A 20,091-nucleotide genomic window follows, 5' to 3' on the forward strand; every position below is an offset into this window, starting at 1 on the left:
ATTTCATGCTCTGATTCTGTTTATGTACATTGGTTTGTGCAAAGCCAGATAGAAAGATTGATGACCTTTTCTTTCAAAGCATTTTCAATACAAGGTAATTACAAAATCAGTCAAGTTATATGTTTAATAGCTCCTCCACAGAAGTTGCTGTATCTGGTGATATATGACAGCCAGGAGCATGTTGTTAGGGAAAGTTGAATTTTCAAGTTGCAGTGTGGTAATGTACAGCTATTACTTTGGCTTCCTTGAAGATACACATGTTTTCTTCAAGGGGTATCCTTTTTTTTTGAAAGTCATCAGGATAGCAGGAAGAAAACTAAGTATTTTCCTCAAAGCAATTGCATTTGATGGCTGAGGGAATAGAAGTATAGTGTAGATTTTGCTCATCTTTGAAGTTGTGGGTATGTGAAATTATTCTACTTATCTGTGGATTTCTGGAATGTGATAACTTCGCAGAAGTCAATTTCTGCTGTTTTGAGAATAGTAGGATTGCATATACACTTTGTGCCAGTTTGGGGTATTTTGCTGATGAATCTGGCAGGCTGTTCCCCAAGGTGGATGACTGATGGGCTCAGCTGTGCAGGATTTATGGGTTGATATATCATGAGTGAAAACTGATGTTTTTGACCTCTAGGATAAGAGATTGTGGAATCTTCCTTTTGAGGCATTTCTGTTTTGTCACATAAGGAGCGTTGAACATAGTCTTCATGGTTTAGGATCCCTATAACTCCTACTAGATACTGTATTTCAGTCTTAGAAACTGCTAGGAGTTTTTTTTCCATTCCAAATGAGGTGGCTTATGATACTTTTTTTTTTTAATAATGTTTTTATTAATTTTTCACTTGGAGATCTTTTTCCTTGATCAAGTCAATGTGTTTGCACATTTTAGATACATAGTTGTTTGCTGCCCACTGGATGTATGATTTTGGGTTTTGGGTTATTAATAATTTGTGATTACATCTGGCTACTTACTGGAAGTAGAAAAATGCTCTAAGACAGGATATTATTGAGTTGTTTGTCTCAGTAGAAGCTGAGGCCTCTGGGAGAGACAGGAAATTGAGATTTGTTTAGTTGATTTTTGTAAAATACGTTAGGGCTGTTGCATAAATATCTGTAGAGGATATTTGGGTAGTAAGAGATGCCATGATTACTTTTCAGATACCTATCATGTTGAGATAACATAGTTAAGATAGGGACCATTTCTTCATCTTCTGGTACGTGGTCTGTTGTCACTGTATTGTGAGTACTTCTTGTTTTCATGAAGCCCAAGATTATTATTTTTAATTTTATTTCTTTAGTAGTGGCTATTTTTTTATTTTCCCCTGAAGGCTGAAATAGTGTGATATCATAACCTTGAGAAAAAAAATGTATATAGAAAGTCTTATCTAGATTATCTGTGTTTTGCTTAGAAAGTAGATGCCACTGTCTACACTGGCATCTTTCTCCTGGTGCATATTTTTATTTCAAATGCTGCATATTAGCATTTTGGATGTTGTTACTATGATATAATCATTACTAATATGTTAATACTTGCACATTATGCTAGCAACGCAGGGGGAACCTAAAGATCTAGACAAAATTGGCTGCTGAAAAATACAGGGTACTTGCGGATGGGGGATTTTTTTTTTAATTTGAAGAAATAAGTGACATAAAGAAGGTAGAAGGGCATCCTCATAGGTATTTCCCAGTAAGGACATAAATTACATAATAACAAAATGAATATATATCCTTACTGAAACAAAATCTCCGTCTACTGTCCTATTTTTTGAATGGTTTCATGCAGTTTTTGAAATCACAGACTTGTGAAATATGAATATGATTTAAGTACTTAGTAACTCAGGTCTGTTAATTTATTGACAGTGCATATTTCACAACACAGTTGTAAACTTTGTATAACTTTTTTAATGAACTGAAAAATCCAGGTTTAAAAGTTTCCATATGGTCCTGAGAATCCGGCCTTAAGGACTTGGACTTGCATTAGACTGTGATGTAGTCTTAAGTAGCTATGTCTAAGTCACTGTGAGACAAGGTTACTTAAGTCTACTGGCAGCAGCTCCACATTTAACCAGTACAGCTACTCAATCAACTTACAGACTTGGTCCAGCTCCTACTGAAAAATAAGGAGAGGTTTATCACTGATATCAAATTGGAATTGATTTGGACTTTGGCTGACATTTTCCAAATGTTTTCATTATAATGATGATTGTCTATGTGCCCAGTAGGATTGAAAAGTTTCAAAATTTTCTGATATAAAATATTGTCAAATTCCAAACTGCCCAAAGATCAGGGAAAAAAATTGGATGGCAGGAAAGACATATATCATTGAATGGTTAGGGTTGGAAAGGACCTTAAGATCATCTAGTTCCAACCCCCAATCTGAAGCTGAAAGATGAGTCAAAGCCTTTTCTTGTGTAAACGTGTAGCAGGAAAACCATATGTGAACTAATCTTCTCCCAAAAAGAGGAAGTAAATGTTTCCTTTGCACTACTGGTGGAAATGTAGAAAGTTCTGGCATGCTTAATGTGAATTTTAAAATGCTTACCCCCTCAGTGTTTGTTCTGTTACTGCTAAAATAAGCAAGACAATTGTTTAAATACTGACTTCCAAAAGAGAGAGCAGCAGGTATCTGTAATCAATCATGTGGATTAGTTTTCCATTGGAAACGACAAGTGGTGTTATACAAGCAAAGGTGTTCTGGCCTGATCAGAAGGGAGAGAAATCCCCTACAGGAGATAAACAGGCAGCCCAGGCGCAAAGGTCAGTGAGGTGGCTCTTCATGCACATTTTTATAACACATTTCTGAAGAGAAACCAGTTATCTTCCTTTAGTTAGAGGTCTAGTATTTCATTAAAACCCTAGAGAACTGCTGATTCATTGCTTTCATTGGAATGAGTTCTATGTGAAGGAAACACATGAGGGTTGGGGAAGGAAAAGTGACATTTGAGCTAATAAAAAAGCATATAGGTCTTATTTCCTTTTTTTTTTTAATGTACATCTAGAATAGTTACAAATGAGAGAGAGAAGCATTGTGCCACTAATGGGCGTTAAGAAAATGTACAAGCTGTGAGCTTTGCAGAAATTATGTTTTTAACTGACTTTTGTTCTAAGTGCTTAAAATACTACGCAGATGTTGCTGAATGTCTGGATTTCACGGCACATCTGATTAAAAGGAATAGCTGCCATAAAGTGTTGTTTTCAGTTACATTTAACACCCTAAACAGTGCAATTTAGAAGCACAAGTCTCTGTTTCTCTAAGATACAAATAACACAGAATAAGCACAGTGGAACTGTGTTTACCAGATAATTTATTCCAGTTTCCGGTCAAGTGGTTTCCAATTTCAAAAGTTGTCAAGTAAATTTTTTTTTTTTTCTTAAAGATTTTTTTTAAGGCTTGTGTGGGGAAAAAATGGAATTTGCAATATCCAATCTATTTAACGTGTGATTAAACATCACTTAGTCAATCATGGAATCACAGACTGGTTTGGGTTGGAAGGGACCTTAAATCTCATCCAGTTCCAGCCCCCTGCTATAGGTAGGGACACCTTCCACTAGACCAGATGGCTCCAATCCCGATTCAACCTGGCCTTGAACACTGCCAGGGACTGGGCATTATTCTGCAGTTTCAGGACTAAGATGTTAATAAATATCACTCTTTTCAAGTGAGTGGTTCATGAAAAATACATTTTTAATACTAGGCTTTTATTCTCACTTGATGTCAGGTGGATTGATATCACTGACCTATTGGCTCAGTAATCTGTGAAATAAAATAAATATACATGAAAGTTCAAGTCCATCAAAATACAACAGTGTTACAAAAAATAAGGCTTGATAAACAATGCAATCAGAAATACTTTATTAATACATATGAACCTGTCCTTTGGAAGAATACCTCTTCAGCATAAACTGCAGGTGTTTTCCTTGATGTGAGCAATGTTATTACAATATATTAATTCTTTATAATGGCAGGCATAAATTAAAGACTTTTCTTCCAGCTTTACTTTTTACATGGCTGCAGTTTCATTGAATACAATCTATTAAATAGCACTAGACTTTCCCCTGCAAGGAAAGAAGCAGCAGTCACCTAGAACTACCATTACCTGCTTTCTGTCAGCTACTCAATTTTTCAGTGGTACTAATTTGTGTAAGTAAGTATGCTGTAAAGACAGTTTAATAAGTAGCAATGACTAAAATGATGATGTGAGCAATTACTTGGTCTAGTTCCAGTACCCAGTGAAAACTGTCTCTGCATCAGAAAGAGCCAAGTTTAATGTTTATTTTGACCATGTTTATTGGAACCATGTTTATTGTGAGTGTATATTGTGAGTACTATATTTAGTAATAAATGCAAATATTACTAAACTCTAGAAAGATTCTTGTATGTTAGGAAGTTTTTCTCTAATGAGCCAGTGGTAAGTCCAGTTAAATGTTGCAAATTCTAATGAAATGGAAGGATTCTTTCTGTACTGGATGGTCAGTAGCCAAACTGAGGAACCAAACCAGTGTTCTGTGTGTGGGGAGTGTGTGTTAGTGACTGATTTCAGGTGTAAGAAATGTGATGCAGTGGAAATTAGGGGCATTCACAAGAGACTTCTCTGCACTTGAGTAAGCAGTTGACTTCTACTTTGAAGCAAGATTGCCTAATTGTACATGGTTTTGACTAATGAAACTGGCTGATCTGATAAATCTGCAGATAAATGCCTAATCCTGTTTTAAAATGTGACTAAGTAGTTTAAATGAGCAGGAAACTGAAAATTCCAGGCTCTTGTTATTTTATCAGCCAGTACAGCCTGTGCCTAATGCAATAAATGCCACTTGAGGTATCTCCTGACAACTACAGGCTTGCCTAGGGTAATACACATCACCTCTGGCCTATGATATGTTGGTCATTGCCTCAATACAGAGACAAAGTTTAACCACATTTTGTAGGGTTTACCCTAAACAGCACTTATGTGATGTGGCTATACATTAAGCTAGGCTACAGTCAGCAGAGTACATGTGATCTTGAAAAGTCTGGTAAGAAAACAGTATCTGGCTGGGGATGAACTTTGGTCAAAATTACAATGTGTTGCTCTTTAACTGGGAAATGAGAACTTTATCCGATTATTTTATATGCACAAAATATGTATTACCTAATGAAGAGTTTAAGAGAGAAATGCGAACTGGTTAGTCAAGTGTCTTCCTCTGTGGTTACCTTCATAAACATGGAAAACAGCTAGTGGACTGTATTTTGCAACTACAACAATGAAAGAAACCTGTACTTTACTCCTTTTGGTTGCATAGTATGTGTTACTAATGACAGGGCTAAGAACTGCAGGAGTTTGGGAGCTCCTACTTCTCTAAATTGTAAAGTTTATGCAAAGAATGTATTTCCCTAAAGTCCGAGTGTACCTAGCCCTTAGGGAAGGGGAGAGGAAATAATCATTTTTATTTACTGAGCATTTAAAAGCATTTTCTGAACCCCTGCACTCAGTGCATTGTCTGTACATTGTAAAAAGCCAGATTTCCTTCTGAAGGACTAAGCAGGAAAATAATGTTATATCATATAAAAAGCCAACAGCCCCTCTGCACAGGGTGCAGGCTACTTGAACCAAAATGCTTTCTTCCTACGCAGTTGCATAATTGCATAACATTCTTCTGAATTTTCCTTTCATATCTCCAGGGAAGTAGATGGAGAAACAACTCTGGAGTTCACCCCATGTATGCCAGCAGATAGTAGCCTTTTATAAGGTGCCTACATGGATGAACATTTGGGTGTTATCTATTTGGGAGTTACATTTATGTTAGCATCTCAATGTTGAAAACTAGAAAACAGTGGTTCAAATTGCAGACAGAAGTCAAATAAATTAACAAAATAATAGAAATCGATTGAATACTTTGAATTTTCCATAAGGATGTTGTGGCTTATTTCTAAATACTCTGTTGTATGGAATTACTTTTGCTGTTGACACTGAAATTAGACTGAACTTGAATTCACATAAATGGAGCAGATTTGAGCCCAGTTTCCACATAAAAACTCACATTTTTCTCAGGAAAAAAAAACAGGCCCATGAGGCCTGGTCTTTTTGCAAGCAGTTCTGACCCAATTCATATATATTACTTGTAAAATTTATATCCTTTCCTCTCTCACCAGCACTGCATGAAAAATTAAGGTGGGAAAAAAAACCACTGTAGACTGCATCAGCTTTTTCCTCTTTATTCCCGCAGGCACAACAGCTAACAGATCTGGAACAAAAACTAGCAGTTGCAAAAGATGAACTGGAAAAGGCAGCCCTTGACAAAGTAAGAAGTGTACGGTACCGTAAGAATGTTTATCAGCTGTGAATATTCCGGTGTAATTTGACAAAATAAATCAAAGTCTTTCAATGATTTAGATGCATACTTGATTGCATGTACCTGGGAGTAATGTACTGAAAACGGTGGAACTAATTACGGTGCATGGAGTTAAGTACTGCTGCAAAGTTATTTAAGAGGAGGGCGACCAAATTAGAAACATCTCAAAAACCCACAGCAAGCCAAATGATGCAATTCTTCATGAAGAAAAATACACTAATGTGAATGTGTAACTGAGATGATTTTTATTTAAGGTTTAGTTATAGTTCCAAGGAAAATGCAGTATAGAAACGGGTCAGTATCTTGTTTGGGGAGTAAATGTCATGCAATAAGGAAGCAGTTTATCAGAAAGGAAAACAGCTTCACTATGCTATCAAAGATTACTTTTTCTTTGTTTGGCTTCCTGGTATTTTCAGTTTCCATTAGACATCTAACGAAAAGTATGCCTCTTGCACTAAAAGCATTTTTCTTTCATCTTCCATATTGTAATCATTGAAATCAATCCATCACCCCTTGAGTGAGGGTTTGCATCTAGCATTGCAAGATGTCATTTGTGTAAGCAGTGCTCACAGCAGCATTATTCAAACCTCTGTGTGAGTCTGGTGCTATGTCATGTCACATGTTTCTTGTTAGCACACTGAACTCAATTGTTCCACATCTTAATTTAAAAATTAAGCATGTTCCTTCTTTGCTCGTATAACACTCACGGGCATGGTATCTCACTAGTGCCAACACACCATCTGTGGCAATGGCAAGAGAGCAATACTTGCCCTAAATATCCTCCAAATGCAGTTATTCATTATAATGCAAGCAGTTGTGAAGGAGAAAGCAAAGAACATATGATACCAGGAACTTTTAATGAGACTGCTAATAAGGGATTCTGCCTGCACATTGATTGATCGCAGCTGACTTCTCTGACTCTCTGTTTCTTTCCTATTAAAAATTATGGGATTTTAATTCAGGGCTCCGTTACGGTTCTGTAGGCTTTCCAGAGGCCTGGCACCTTCTTCTTGTAAATCATCATGGAGTCAGCCTGTACACTGCATACATGCTGCAAAATGGCAAGCAGGAGTTAAAAAGAACAGTGCAAGTGAAGAAAAAGTTCATGCCAGTGAGAATTATCAGACTAGAAATACACGTTTGACTAGTTCTAACTACAGAGCAATAACACCATTTAAGTCATAGGTACCTTTTTTCCCTGGTTAAGACCTTTTCTTTATGACCTGTGTACTGAAAAGAGACAGTCAGCGGTCCATCCATGTCTTAAGTGGCAGGTGTGGGAGATGAGAGGATGAGAAATTATCCAGGGGGATATCTGGATGAGAGAGCTATGGTTTCAAATCAGTATGATTTGCAGGGAGCATGAGAATCATACAGTGCTGTATTGGCTGAGTCCACATCCTCAAGAAAAATCAGTCTTCTACCTCTGCCAGTTTCATGTTTGAGGTTATTTTGACTTTCTTAGATGGTGATTTATGTTCTTCATGCAGTAACTTATTGAAAAGGTAGGGGAGAAGACATATTACAGAAAGAAGTCAATTAGAAATTAAAAGATCCTGGAGATGGATAAAGTAATTCTTTCACTTTTCAACTGCCATTAGGTCAGAGACGTATCAGTCTGACTTAAGGTTCATACATTTTAGTAAGTAATTCGTACAAAATCTGATCTCTTTGATAATCCAGCATTCCTTCTCACTGCACACATCTTAAGGGAAAGTCATTCAGTTTTGTCTGTTTGCAAACAAACCAAACTTAATTCCATCTCCTGTTTCTTTGATTTTCCTTATTGTGCTGTGCATTAGATTTCTTATGGTTGTCTTTGATCCTACCATTGAAATGTACCCTACTAACTGGTTTTGTTTGCTTATTTTTAAAGAAACCTTCAGTTTTTTCCCAGTTAGGAGATACATTCTGTGGTCCCAGTTCAGGGTACGTTCGTCTGATGTAAAACATGGTATATTTGTCAGGTTCTAAAGAGTACTTGTTTAGCAAATAAACTAAAACAAGGTGATGTATGCAAATACCATTGCTTAGGATTTGTACAACTGTGAAATATTTTTATGTTGTATACGTAATATTTCACGTATGCAGTATGTAGTGTGGCATGTTCCTCATACCCGTATCTTCCGTCAACTTTTGCCATGGTATACTTTGATTTATGAATCTTTAAAAATTCTTTGAAAGTTATTATGAAAAGTTTATTTGCTATACACTGCTGCAGCATGTGATGCTCATGGGGGAAGTCATCTTTATCGGATTAAAATCAATCTTTATAACCTATGGAAAAAATACCAATTAGGATGAATGTTATAAACAAAATTCCATGCAAACTCTATGCCTTTGCAATACTTGGAAAAGTTTAATTCTTTGTAACTATTATATATAAAAGGCTGGACAGTCTATGACATTTTATAGATTATATTGTTTTCAGAGAAAATATTTAATAATTATTTGCGATAATGTGAGTAAAATTGCATGGAGGAAGAAGGGAAGAGTGCAGTGACTTTTAGGGAGTTTGGGGTGCAAGGCATGGTAACTTAACAGTATTAAAAAACCTGCTTTAAACTGCCTTAATTTGTTCCATTAATAAGAAGCAGCAGCAGCTGCTTGTAAATGTTTGGTTTAATGCAGAGGGATAAAGCAAGCAATTCTGTTCATAATAATATATTTTAGAGAACTGGTAATTTCTTCTTTTCCCCAGGAGTCACAGCTGAAAGCTCTGAAGGAGACTGTGCAGCTTTGCCTGTCTTCCGTTCTGCACAGTCAGCCTTCTGCTAGGAATCTAATCCCTGCCAAACCAGCTGGGAAGCTAACCCCTGTTGGAAAGGGCTCAAAAGTTCCATTTCAAGTGACAAGCACCAAGGTAGGATTTCTGTCTTGTTCTTTTTTTAAACATCTTTGGAAGTTTGTCCTGTAAGAACATCAGACTGCAACTAAGGAGGATTTTAAATTCATTGAAAGATTAGGATGAATTTTGAGGATAATTCTAAACCCGTTTCTGATGTCACTAAACTTCATTTAAAACTTGGGAAACAGCTACTTTTTTTGCTGAGGAACAAAATCCCGTCTATCACTTGCTAAATGGACTGTGTCTGCATAATAAATCTATAAGGAAGATGGATTTGCATCTAAAATAAGGGAGGATGTTAATTCATAAGATTATTTACCTGTCAGGCACTGATAGTAAGTTTGTAGTAATACAGAAATAAACAGTAAGATGGTTTTTCCATATTGTGGTTTCTTAGTGAAAAATACTGATACAGAAACAAAAAATAGTCTGGGAGACCCAAATCAAACTTGTCAAAAGGGATCTATATGATTGATAATAGGCCATAGGGAATATTCTGGTCATGCAAATTGGGAAGGGCAGATTATGAGAAAACATGGGGGAAAAAAAAAAAAAAAAAAGATGAAAAAAAAAGATTATTAAAAATGTTTTGATTCAATAAGTTCAAGCATTTTAATACAGTCCAGATAGGCAGTAATTAACAGCTGTCCTGAGGGGTTGCCTTTTGGTCAAGTATTCAACTGATTCAAAAGATGTAGAAGAAATCTGTGATTTCTTTAAATGAAAATTTCCTTTCAGTTAAAAAGGAATTTATACAGAAGAATGGCTGAAGGATACTTCGGTGTCCTCCCTAAATTTCAGAACTCCTTCCTGAAATATAAATAGGAATTGCTAACTGAAAGCGAATTTTTTATATGGCAGCTGTTGATACTCACTGTTAGTACAGATGCTGAAACCAAAAATTAGTAATCTTTCTGTACGTAATTAAAGCTGAAATATAATTTCATAAAGCAGAGCAGAATTATAAAACTAGATCTCACATTATTACTCTTAAAATCGTAATGATTGTCTATCCTTTAATAACTATTTTATAGGAAAAATCCTTCATTCCCAAAAGTTACTGTCTGTAGAAACAAAGCACTGTTTTAATTAATAGCAGCACATGGAGGCATTAGTGCTCACTTAGATTAAGATCATTGGTTCTGTGTTCTTCAGGAGAGCAGATTCTTGTAGGTGATGCAGACTGAGCTTCACTCTGGGATCTCAGGAGCACAGTTTTCCTAATTGATGTGGCTGTAGAATTGTCTGTCTTCTTGTCTTAATAAGTTTCCTTGTCATGTTGGAAGGGTTTGTGCATACGTCATGAAAGTGTAGGTGTACTTGAGGGTAAGGCTGAGCAAGCCACTATACCTGTTGTTTAAGATTTTTATAGGGTCAGAGACTTTGAAGCATTTGAGGTCTCCTTGCTTTTACAGCTATTACTGCAGTGAAGCAAAGGAAATGGGAATACAGTGTAGAGGTTAGAACTAGGGTTTTTTTTATATTTGACTGATAGTCAGAATAGTCCTCACATATATTTTGTGTTTAGTGTCCCTATCTGGAAAATCTATGAGTATTTTGTGCTTCAGCCTTTTGAGAACCAGCACTTAGTCCTCTGTGTTGAAAAGGGCTTGAACAAGTTATATCACCTCTTTAATAGACATTGCTCTGCACTTAGCATATGTCATGAAAATGTCAGAGAGAATAAGGGTCTGCAGTCCTCTCGTTCCACACGTTGACACCTCATTATAATAAATCTGTTCATTATCTATGATTATAAAACCACTGAAATCTGCTACTGTGAAATAGGTTGTCAAAGAATCCTAGTCAGTCCAGAATTATACCGTTTGCACTTGAGCTGTATTATAGAAGGCTTTTTTTTTTTATGATGGCATCCACTCTTAAGTATCTTTTCCTTGGCTTTTTCCTCCTTTTCAAACTAACCAACTCCTAACTACAGAGGTATAGCTTGCTGTTTTTTTAATTTATTATTATATTTGCATACACATTTTGATATAGCGGGCTAGTATTTTTAAGTGAATATGAATGTGTGTGATTACGTAAATATGTGTTTGTATGTAAAAATGGGAGCTTGAGATGAATCTTGTCATGTCTGATAAGTAGCAGTTTCACTTTCAGGGAAGAAATGATTATTTGTCTGGTAAACTTCTTATTTCAAAGATGTTCTCATCCAGGCTAAAATTTGCTTTCTGAAGATGTCAAACTTATTTTTAATCCATTGTCGGGTACATCATACAATGTATGATACCTGTATCACCTGGGGACAGTCATCCCTGGGATTGGAGTTCTTCCTGATTAAATACATTTTTAAAAAAGCAGGTTATATATTTGTATTCATAATTGGTAACCATAATACCCATATGCTCATTAGAGTTATTTAACACAAGAAAATGGTATAGAAAGGATAAATAGGAAAACCAAGTGCCAAATTTCTTAGAGAAGTTCATTTGAAAAATATTTTCTGGTAAGGTATTTTAGTCTTTCTAGAGAATGTGATATAAAGAAGTATAAATCATGCTTAAAAAAATAAATCAGTACAAATCCATGCATAGAAGTCCCTGAATCAGTGTAAAAAAGTTGCTGTTCTGGATAGCTCAGTAATTTGGAAGAGTGCATAGTAATGGGAAATTCTTACCTTTAAATCACAGAAAAACTTTCTTTAAAGTGGATGAAAAGCAGCATCAGTCTGAAGTGCATTTTGTGACATGTCTTAAATGAGTTAATATTTACACTGTACAAGAACATAAATAGAGAATTTAACATTTTCAGATCAAAACTATTTTACGTGTCATGTACCTGTCATAACACCAACACTGGTGTTGAAAGCACTGACCATTACAAATGGATTTAGGGCTCTGTTCATACAAGGTCCATGATGCTAACAGTTGAACCTGAGCATAACCAGATGACTGATCATTAATCCTGAGCTATGAGGTCCTTAACTTTGTGGATTATTGACAGTTATTTTTATTATATAGTTTCTCTTGCACTGTAATTTCTCAGCAATAATCATTCTGTGTTCTGCCAGTGGAAGATGCTTCAAGCTAGCTGTTAGATGTTGGATCTGCTTTTTCCTGTAGCAATTTCCTTGCCTCATTCCCATTACCGAGGTGATGAGGAAAGAGGAAAAGGAAGAGAAGAGAGGAGGACTGAAACTCTGCTTTCCTTTTTAATCTCCAGATGAGTGCCTAAGGACCTGGGCACTGAAAGGGTATTGTTAATGAATGGATACTGTAAGATTTACTAGGCTACTTGCTGTGGGAAATGTGGTTTAGTATAACCTGTGAATCAGAGCACTGGTATTGACTTCCTATTGAGGCATTTTCTGCACTTACTGTACCTCGGCACAACAAACAGTGCTGTGAATTTGGATGGAGCTAGTAGATGGAAAACATTCTTACTCCATTTGTTTTATTCTTTAAAAGGTTAACCTTATGGAAAAAAATATTGTAATAATAGCTATCATTCAAATATCTTTGGTTGTGTATGCCTGTGCTCCAAATACAACAAAATGAGCTTTAGTAAAACTACGGAAAATCAACGGCAAAGCAAAATCAGAGTGAAACAGAAGAAAAGCTGGTTTCCATTAGCAAAGTGAATACAGAAATGATGGGGAATACATTGACACAGATAGCAGAATAATAGTGATTGCTTTGCTTTATAGTGTGTTTGCCTAATGCAAAAACATTTTCATGTGTTCCCCAAATGAATTCCTTCATTATAGATACCCTGCGGTGTTTGTGTATTTTGTGAATTGCACTATTTTAAGAATGGAAATACAAATTAATTTCAAACTGTGAAGAATAAAACCCCATCTCATATTGCACATGACGCAGGTGGAAAGACCAGCCATGAATGCCTCTTCAGTGTTCTTGTCTTGAGAAAGAATGAGGACTATCCTTCTATAGAAATGTATAGCACAGACTGAAAGGGAACTACCACTCCATTTTTGAAAGATATAAGCATCTCACAAGACAATGCATTGCTTCTGTGGTAAAAACTGCTGTAAGGAGCCATCACCTCTGCATCACATATATTGTCAATATTATGGATTCCAGCATACTGATCAGGGTAAAAATTGAGAAACGTTAAAGTACTGGGGGCCATCCTCTTTTTATCTGGAAATAAGTACTTCATTTATTCCCCACCATAGTAGGTTTGGGGAACTTCGTCTTTATCAAGCCTAAGAAAGTGTTCTTGTTGGAACAGGCGTATGAGGCTGTTCAAAGAAGGTTGGTTAAGAGCAAGAAAGACTTTGAAAAGTGCTTTGCAATGGCTGCATAGGAAATTAAGAGGGCGATTTTTCTATGTTCATAGAGAAATAATGTGTCTGGTTTAAATTTCAGTTATTCTGAGTGCATAGAGACTTAGCAGACACAGTAAGGCTGCTAAAACAGTAAGATGATCGTTGTATGAGGAGTCTTCACTGATTTCATCAGGAACTTGAAGTTTTTTTCTTAAAAACCTCTTTATAAAGGATCTATGATTTATCTAGGAAGCCAGAATATTTCTAAGGCTCTAGAGTTTATCCATTTCATTCTACAAAAGCAGAAATTATTGGTATTATTAAGTGTATAATATGTGTATGTTTCTGCAAAGTATACGAGTACATTTTGAAAGAATGAAAAAATGTCTGAAATGTGTATTTTGGACTCAATCCATGTTTGTAAAGGCTGAACAAAGGAGTTTTTAATTGTATTTTAAGTGTTTCTGTAGATCCTAGAATAAGTAACAGATTAATGAAAAGTTAACCAGCTGAATGTTGACAGTGTATCATCTCCTCTCTCCCTCTTTGTTGAACAGAAAAGAAACCTAAATTGGAGCAAATTACTTAAGGAAGTAATTTCGGTTTTCTAAAATCAAGAGCTGTTGCCGTTCATGTAATTTATCATAATATTCCATTATAAATGAAGTTCTGACCCTTTGAACAAAGTGATTGTGAATTCTTTGCTCAAGAACCTATGAAACAACACCAAATATAGTTATGGGCTTTGTTTTGTCCTTGTAGGAAAGAGTAAGACTCTGAAAGCTTTTCTAATGTGTCTGATTACTTTTACTCAAGGTGACCTCTGTATAACATGCTGAAAACATAACTTGGAAGTTACCTCTCTTGAGGCATTACATTTAAAATGACTTTATGGCATGATGTCGGGAAGGACCCCAAGTCCTGTGTGTAATAACACCAACCCAGAGGCAGAAAGATAGGCAAATGGGCATCTGAAAAATAAGAGATCCTTGTATGGATTTAAAAAGATATTAGTGAAATGAATCAAGTATCTGAAATTCACAGTATGTGTATTTTTGGTGACACAGTCTTTGTTTTGTGGATTTGCAAAAACAAAGTTTTAAAATGTAAAGTAGTTGTGACTCTTCCAATTTTCCGTGGATTTTTGCTGTGTACTTCCTTACTATTGCCTGAATCATCCTCTGCATCTGTCTGGTATTTCAGACCATGAGAAAGGCTCTGATAGTCAGGTGTTTTCCTTTATTTCCCTGCTTGCTTTTATTCTCCTGTTCTTTGTCGTTAAATACACCTCATCATTCCTCCTAACTTAGTACTTTTCAGCATTATGCTCTCATTCAGTCTAGCTAAGTATTCTCTTTTGACATTTACTCTCTCCTTAAGGGACTTAAGAACAATAAACCTCATTATGCTATTTCTTTTCCTATAAAATGAGCATTCAGATCTCAGAGGGTCCAGCATTGTCTGAGGCAGCTTTTTCTTACAGGGTCACTTTTGAAGGTATCACAAAATATAAGGTTAGATGTGGAACAGTCACAGTTTTTAAACAAAAATTAAACCTGTTTTGTTGGCTGCTGTGGTAAATGAAATTTCATGTAGTTGTGAATAACAGAGAACAATTTTTCATTTAATTGAGCTCCAGGATATTACAAAAGAATACAGATACAGCATCGTGTGCTCAGATTTATTTGGAAATTAATAGTATGCACACAGTTGAGGAAAAAAGAATAATAGTTTGTACCCTTATAAGTTTATCAAAGGGAACATAGATTGAACCTAAGGACACAAAAGTATCTGTAGTATCTGTGGTCAGTGATCAGTAAACAGCAAGAGTATTGAGGGCAGTGAACAGATTTCTGCTTCATTAAAGCCTTAGGAAGTTGGCCTCTGGTACTCAGAGCTTTTCCACTTCTGTTGATTCAAACTTTGCTTCTGCCAGAGTTAATGAGGTGCTACTGACACCTGCAGCTTCAATGCCCTCTAGATGATTGCGTTCAGCATGTCAATTGGAAACCCATAATTAAAAAAAAAAGCAAAAGGTAATTACTAAATGCAGAGTCAGACACATTTTGTAATACCCAGTAATGACATATAATCATGTAGCCCTTTCCTAATGCATAAACATTATGAGAATAAAATAGCATTGAAAAATGACAGTAGCCATTGTTTTAGGATTTAATTTCAAAGTGAGTAAGGAATATGTGTTTCCTAAAATACTTGTAAGGCTGAACAGGACAAGTAAGAATTATTTTTTTTAAGGGAAAAAGTTAATAGCAGAAGCATGAGTAGCATGACCTATTTCTTCATCTAAGTCTCTGCTGTTCTGCTTTTTATAGCTTTCTTTGGGCTTACAGACTCTTACTTTCATTAAGATCAATTAGATGCCAACCATAGTCTTGTATTACTGTCAATGATGATTCATAAGAGTATGGGAACTCTGTCTATATATATTTTTATTTCCAGAATTCGCTTCTGATTGAGTATGTTTTTGGAAAGCTCAGAAAGCTTCCACGGAACTTTTCCTACAGGCCTTTTCCTTCAGTGACAAATTTTTAATAAAACTTTATTGCATGCTGGAAAACACTAAAGACCAGAGATCATTAAATTGAAAGCTGAAGCTCTTTGCTTATATTACTTACTTTAAAGAAGTCTTCATTATTAGCACATTATCTTGATAGTAAATGAGTTTTAGAGTTTTTTCTCAGCTGAGTACAATCAAGGGAATTTGGAAAAAAGCACCTGGCATCTCTTATTTAGTCCATAACCCAGACCAAATGTAAATCTCCTTCAAGTTTTAGTGTCACAATCTTTAGAATTATCTTCAGTTCTTCATTTCACAGAACCATAGAATCAACTAGGTTGACAATTTGACCTTACTGCTCTTTGTTCTGCAGTATAAGTAGCTGAACTGGCCCATTACCCCAGGGTTCAACTCTGAAATTAGCAGTGGGCTAATGTCCTGAAGAAGTAAGTGTTAACTGTTTATTGCTGCACTTTTTGTGGCTATTAACCGCAGGTCAGTTTGCCTGTGTATGAAGAATACTCCCAAAGTCTCACTCCAAATATCCTCTTCTTTAATTAATGTCTTTACTTATCAGATGTTTCTACAAAGTCTCCACAATATAGTACATAATGTGTCTCAAAAATACTGTGGGTTACTGCGTGACAGAGGTTGAAAAGAGATATGAATATATAAAATTTGTATTTCTTAAGGGATGTTTTAAATAACATCAAAAATACAGATTGTTAGGTATTGCTAATGGTCTCCCATGGACCTGGGGCTCAGCATGGACAGCTTACATCCATCTTCTCAAATTCTGCTTCAGTCTAAGGCCAGGTCCCTATGCCTAGAGCTTTCTGTGACCTTCAGCAGCTTTCTGGACAAGCTTACTTGTCTTTTCCCCTATCAAAAGGCAGGAAAGAAGATGCCCTTAATTACTTTTCAAATAATTATTTGAGAGAAAACTTTCCTCACCTACTCATATATCAAGAGATGATTTTTTAATGTTTCTCTCTCCCCTGTCCCAGTAGCAGTGGAGACAATTTGGGAAATGTACAGTATTTCTCATTTCAGTTAAAGTTGCACTTAGTAGAAAATAGTAACGTTTTGTCTTATCCTGTGACTTTCCTAGCTGATGTGTTTCTTACATGTTCTGTTAAAAAATAAGGGGATGTGAGCAATGAAACTGAATTTATATGTCTTTGCAGTTGCACATTAGTAAAACTATTTTAAGATTTGTTACTATTAGCATTTTTTTCTACCAATGTTACATGTAAGACACATAATCAGTGAAAGATCTAATGAATCATTTTAAGTGGCTTACAAATCTGAATGCAATTGTGACAGTAGTCCCAAGGAAATTTTACTACCCAAGGATATAATAAAGATTTATTAGAAAAGTATTAATGTGGGAATCATAGAATAGTTAGGTATGTATTACTAATCTACTGTTACAAAGCTTCAGTCAGTATGTGTGTATGGAGCCAGGTGGGAAACATTAGAGATAATTAGGTGATCATTTTCTTTGATTTCAGCAAAGATGTGATTTGGAAAATACTCACAAAAGAAATCTTGATTGACTCTGGGCATTTTGTATATTAGTAGGAACTTTCTAGCAATCTGATTGAAAACATTACATTGAATCACAAAGCATAAGAAATACAGAATTGGCTGGTGATAAACCCAAGGCACTCAAGTTCAATTTAGTCTTGAGCAATATAAGAAAACTTCTACTGGCCTTTACCTGAAGTCTTATCTTCCAGAATTGTTAAGCTCCCCTGTTCTGGGTTCCTGGAAGTTACTTTCTCTTCTTAGTAGCTATGTTTTTGACTTTAGTCTGAGAACAACACTGATAACACACTGGCGTTTTTAGTTGTTGCTTACTCTGATCAACGACTTTTCAGTCTCATGCTCTGCCAGTGAGGAAGGGCACAAGAAGCCAGGAGGAAGCAGAGACAGGACACCTGACCCAAACTAGCCAAAGGGGTATTCCATACTACAGCACACCTTGTCCAGTACAGAAACTGGGGGAAATCACCCTGAAGGCCCAGGTCACTGCTCGGGTGAGGCTGGGTATCAGTCAGCAGGTGCTGAGAGGTTGTATTATGCATCATTTGTGTTTATTGTTTTCTTCTACTTTTCCCCTTTTAGTTTTATATTCTCTCCCCTTGTTATTTCCCTTATCATTATTATTATTGGTGGTAGCAGCAGTGGTTTGTGTTATACCTTAGTTACTGGACTGTTCTTATCTCAACCCATGGGATTTACATTCTTTCTATTCTCCTCCCCATCTCTCCAGGAGTGGGGGGAAGAAAGGGGAGGAGGGAGCGAGCAAGCGTCTGCATGGTTCTGAGTTACAGGCTGGGCTTAAACCAGGAAATCCCCGTTATTCTACTACATTTACTATTTTATGTTAAAATAACAATAAATAAAATGCAAAATAAAGAAATAAAAATGTTATTGTCAATGAGAAAGTAACAGTCTGAAGGAACGTGCTCTCATATAATGGAAAAGCAGACTTCAATTAAAACAAAAATCTTATAGTATCAAGCCTGTATTTGTTCAAATCCTTAAAAATTAAATGGATGGTACGTAAATAGAATGTTTAAAGTGGTAAAAAATGGAGTCATATGATAGATGACTGTTGAGTCTTTTTTATTATTAAGTAGTTTGAGGTAGTTTACGGCTTGGTTATGGAATCCTCTATTCTCCTATCTTTTGAAAAGTAATAGTCCTCATCTCTGTTGATGGAACTGTGGTCATGATGATCATCATATTGCCAGCTGTTCTTTTAGAAGAACAGCGGTCTTTTAAGAAGGGACTTAACAGACAGTTGCAAATGGATAGAGTTTATTTTTGAAACCTTCCTCTATCTTTTCTTAATAAGAAAGCCTTTTTTAAGGCATGACTGGGGGAAAAAATCAAAGTCTCAATGGGAAAATCAGTTCTCCAAATGACCTCATTTATGAAACTCAGTTTGTGGTTCAGAAGGGTTCCAGCTTCACTGAGTTGATCCTCCTGGGGTCTGTAACTCTTCTGATGTTGGGCATCTTTGGCTTTGTCTTCTGAAATCACAGATGTTCATGTCTGTGCCTGTAACTTCGGGAGCTGGTTTGTTCATCTGGGAAGACTGTAATTGCCTGTAAATTCTGACTGTGTATTACTGCTGCTCTTAAGTGTAAGAGGTGTTATACAACATTCATTATCACACAGATAATAGCTTTTTCCCTTGTTGTGGCTGTAGAAAATCGAGACTTACTGAAGAAATGTGTGTGTTTGGTTGTTTGAAAAAAAAACCCCACCAAACCCACCTTAAGATGCTGAAGTATCTTAATAGTCTTATAAAATACTGTTTTGACACTTTCTCCTCTGCTGTGAAGGATAGCCTGTTTTAGGACTTGAGACGTGGTGGAAAAATAATGATTAGCACAAAATGCACTTATACATGAAATGGAAGGTGTATTTATACCTGTAGTTGTACCCTTGAACATATATCCATCTCCCTAGCCACACTTTAATTTTATTTGCCACAAAATATTAGGTATGTAAGCTTGCATGCCCTGTAAGAAAAAATGATGCTAAAATTTAGCTGTTATTAGGGAATGTGAAATGATAGGTTTAGATATAATATAGGCAATGGACTTGTATAAACATATTAATGTACTTTTTCTTTAGTAGTACTGAGTATGATGATCCAACAAAATCTTCCAGTTTTCAAGCCTAATTAATTCTATTTCCTCTTCTTGTTGTTTTAGCTACAAACACATTAACAATAGAAATCTAGAATTACTGCTAAATAAATGGTTGTTAGAAGAAATTTGAAGAGAAATGATCCGTATCAAGTGAGCTAATTGCATTCTGGCATTGGACATAAGCATTCACAAATAACTAGGCCACTCAAAAATAGACTTATGATGTCTAAACCTGTCTCTGATACCATGTTTGAGTAATAGTTTGTCAGTGAAAGTTGCCTTACACTGTGAATTTAATATATTATCTAACACAGTAAGGACAGAAGAAACCCTTTTAAACATCTAGTCTCACCTGACGTAGTATTTGCCACAAAGGTTTCCTATAAAAGTTTTGATGTATACCTTGAAAATTTTATTCTACCAGTTCACCACTTGTACAAAAACTCCTTAAAAATTCTTTCATCCATATCCTTAGCAC

The 20,091-nt window shown here is 35.8% G+C and overlaps 1 protein-coding gene across 1 annotated transcript in view; it reads left to right on the forward strand.

Moving 5' to 3' along the window:
- Positions 1 to 20,091, forward strand: part of LUZP2 (leucine zipper protein 2) — a 181,916-nt gene that overhangs the window by 134,292 nt on the left and 27,533 nt on the right. The window contains exons 8-9 of the mRNA XM_061479194.1: positions 6,205 to 6,279; positions 9,032 to 9,193. Coding sequence (XP_061335178.1) covers positions 6,205 to 6,279; positions 9,032 to 9,193 — 237 coding nt within the window. The remainder of the gene's footprint in view (positions 1 to 6,204; positions 6,280 to 9,031; positions 9,194 to 20,091) is intronic.

Source organism: Pezoporus flaviventris, unplaced genomic scaffold (genome assembly GCF_033815535.1).
Source record: "Pezoporus flaviventris isolate CSIRO_AGI_PZ_B2104156 unplaced genomic scaffold, CSIRO_AGI_Pfla_v1 ptg000143l, whole genome shotgun sequence".
NCBI lineage: Eukaryota > Metazoa > Chordata > Aves > Psittaciformes > Psittacidae > Pezoporus > Pezoporus flaviventris.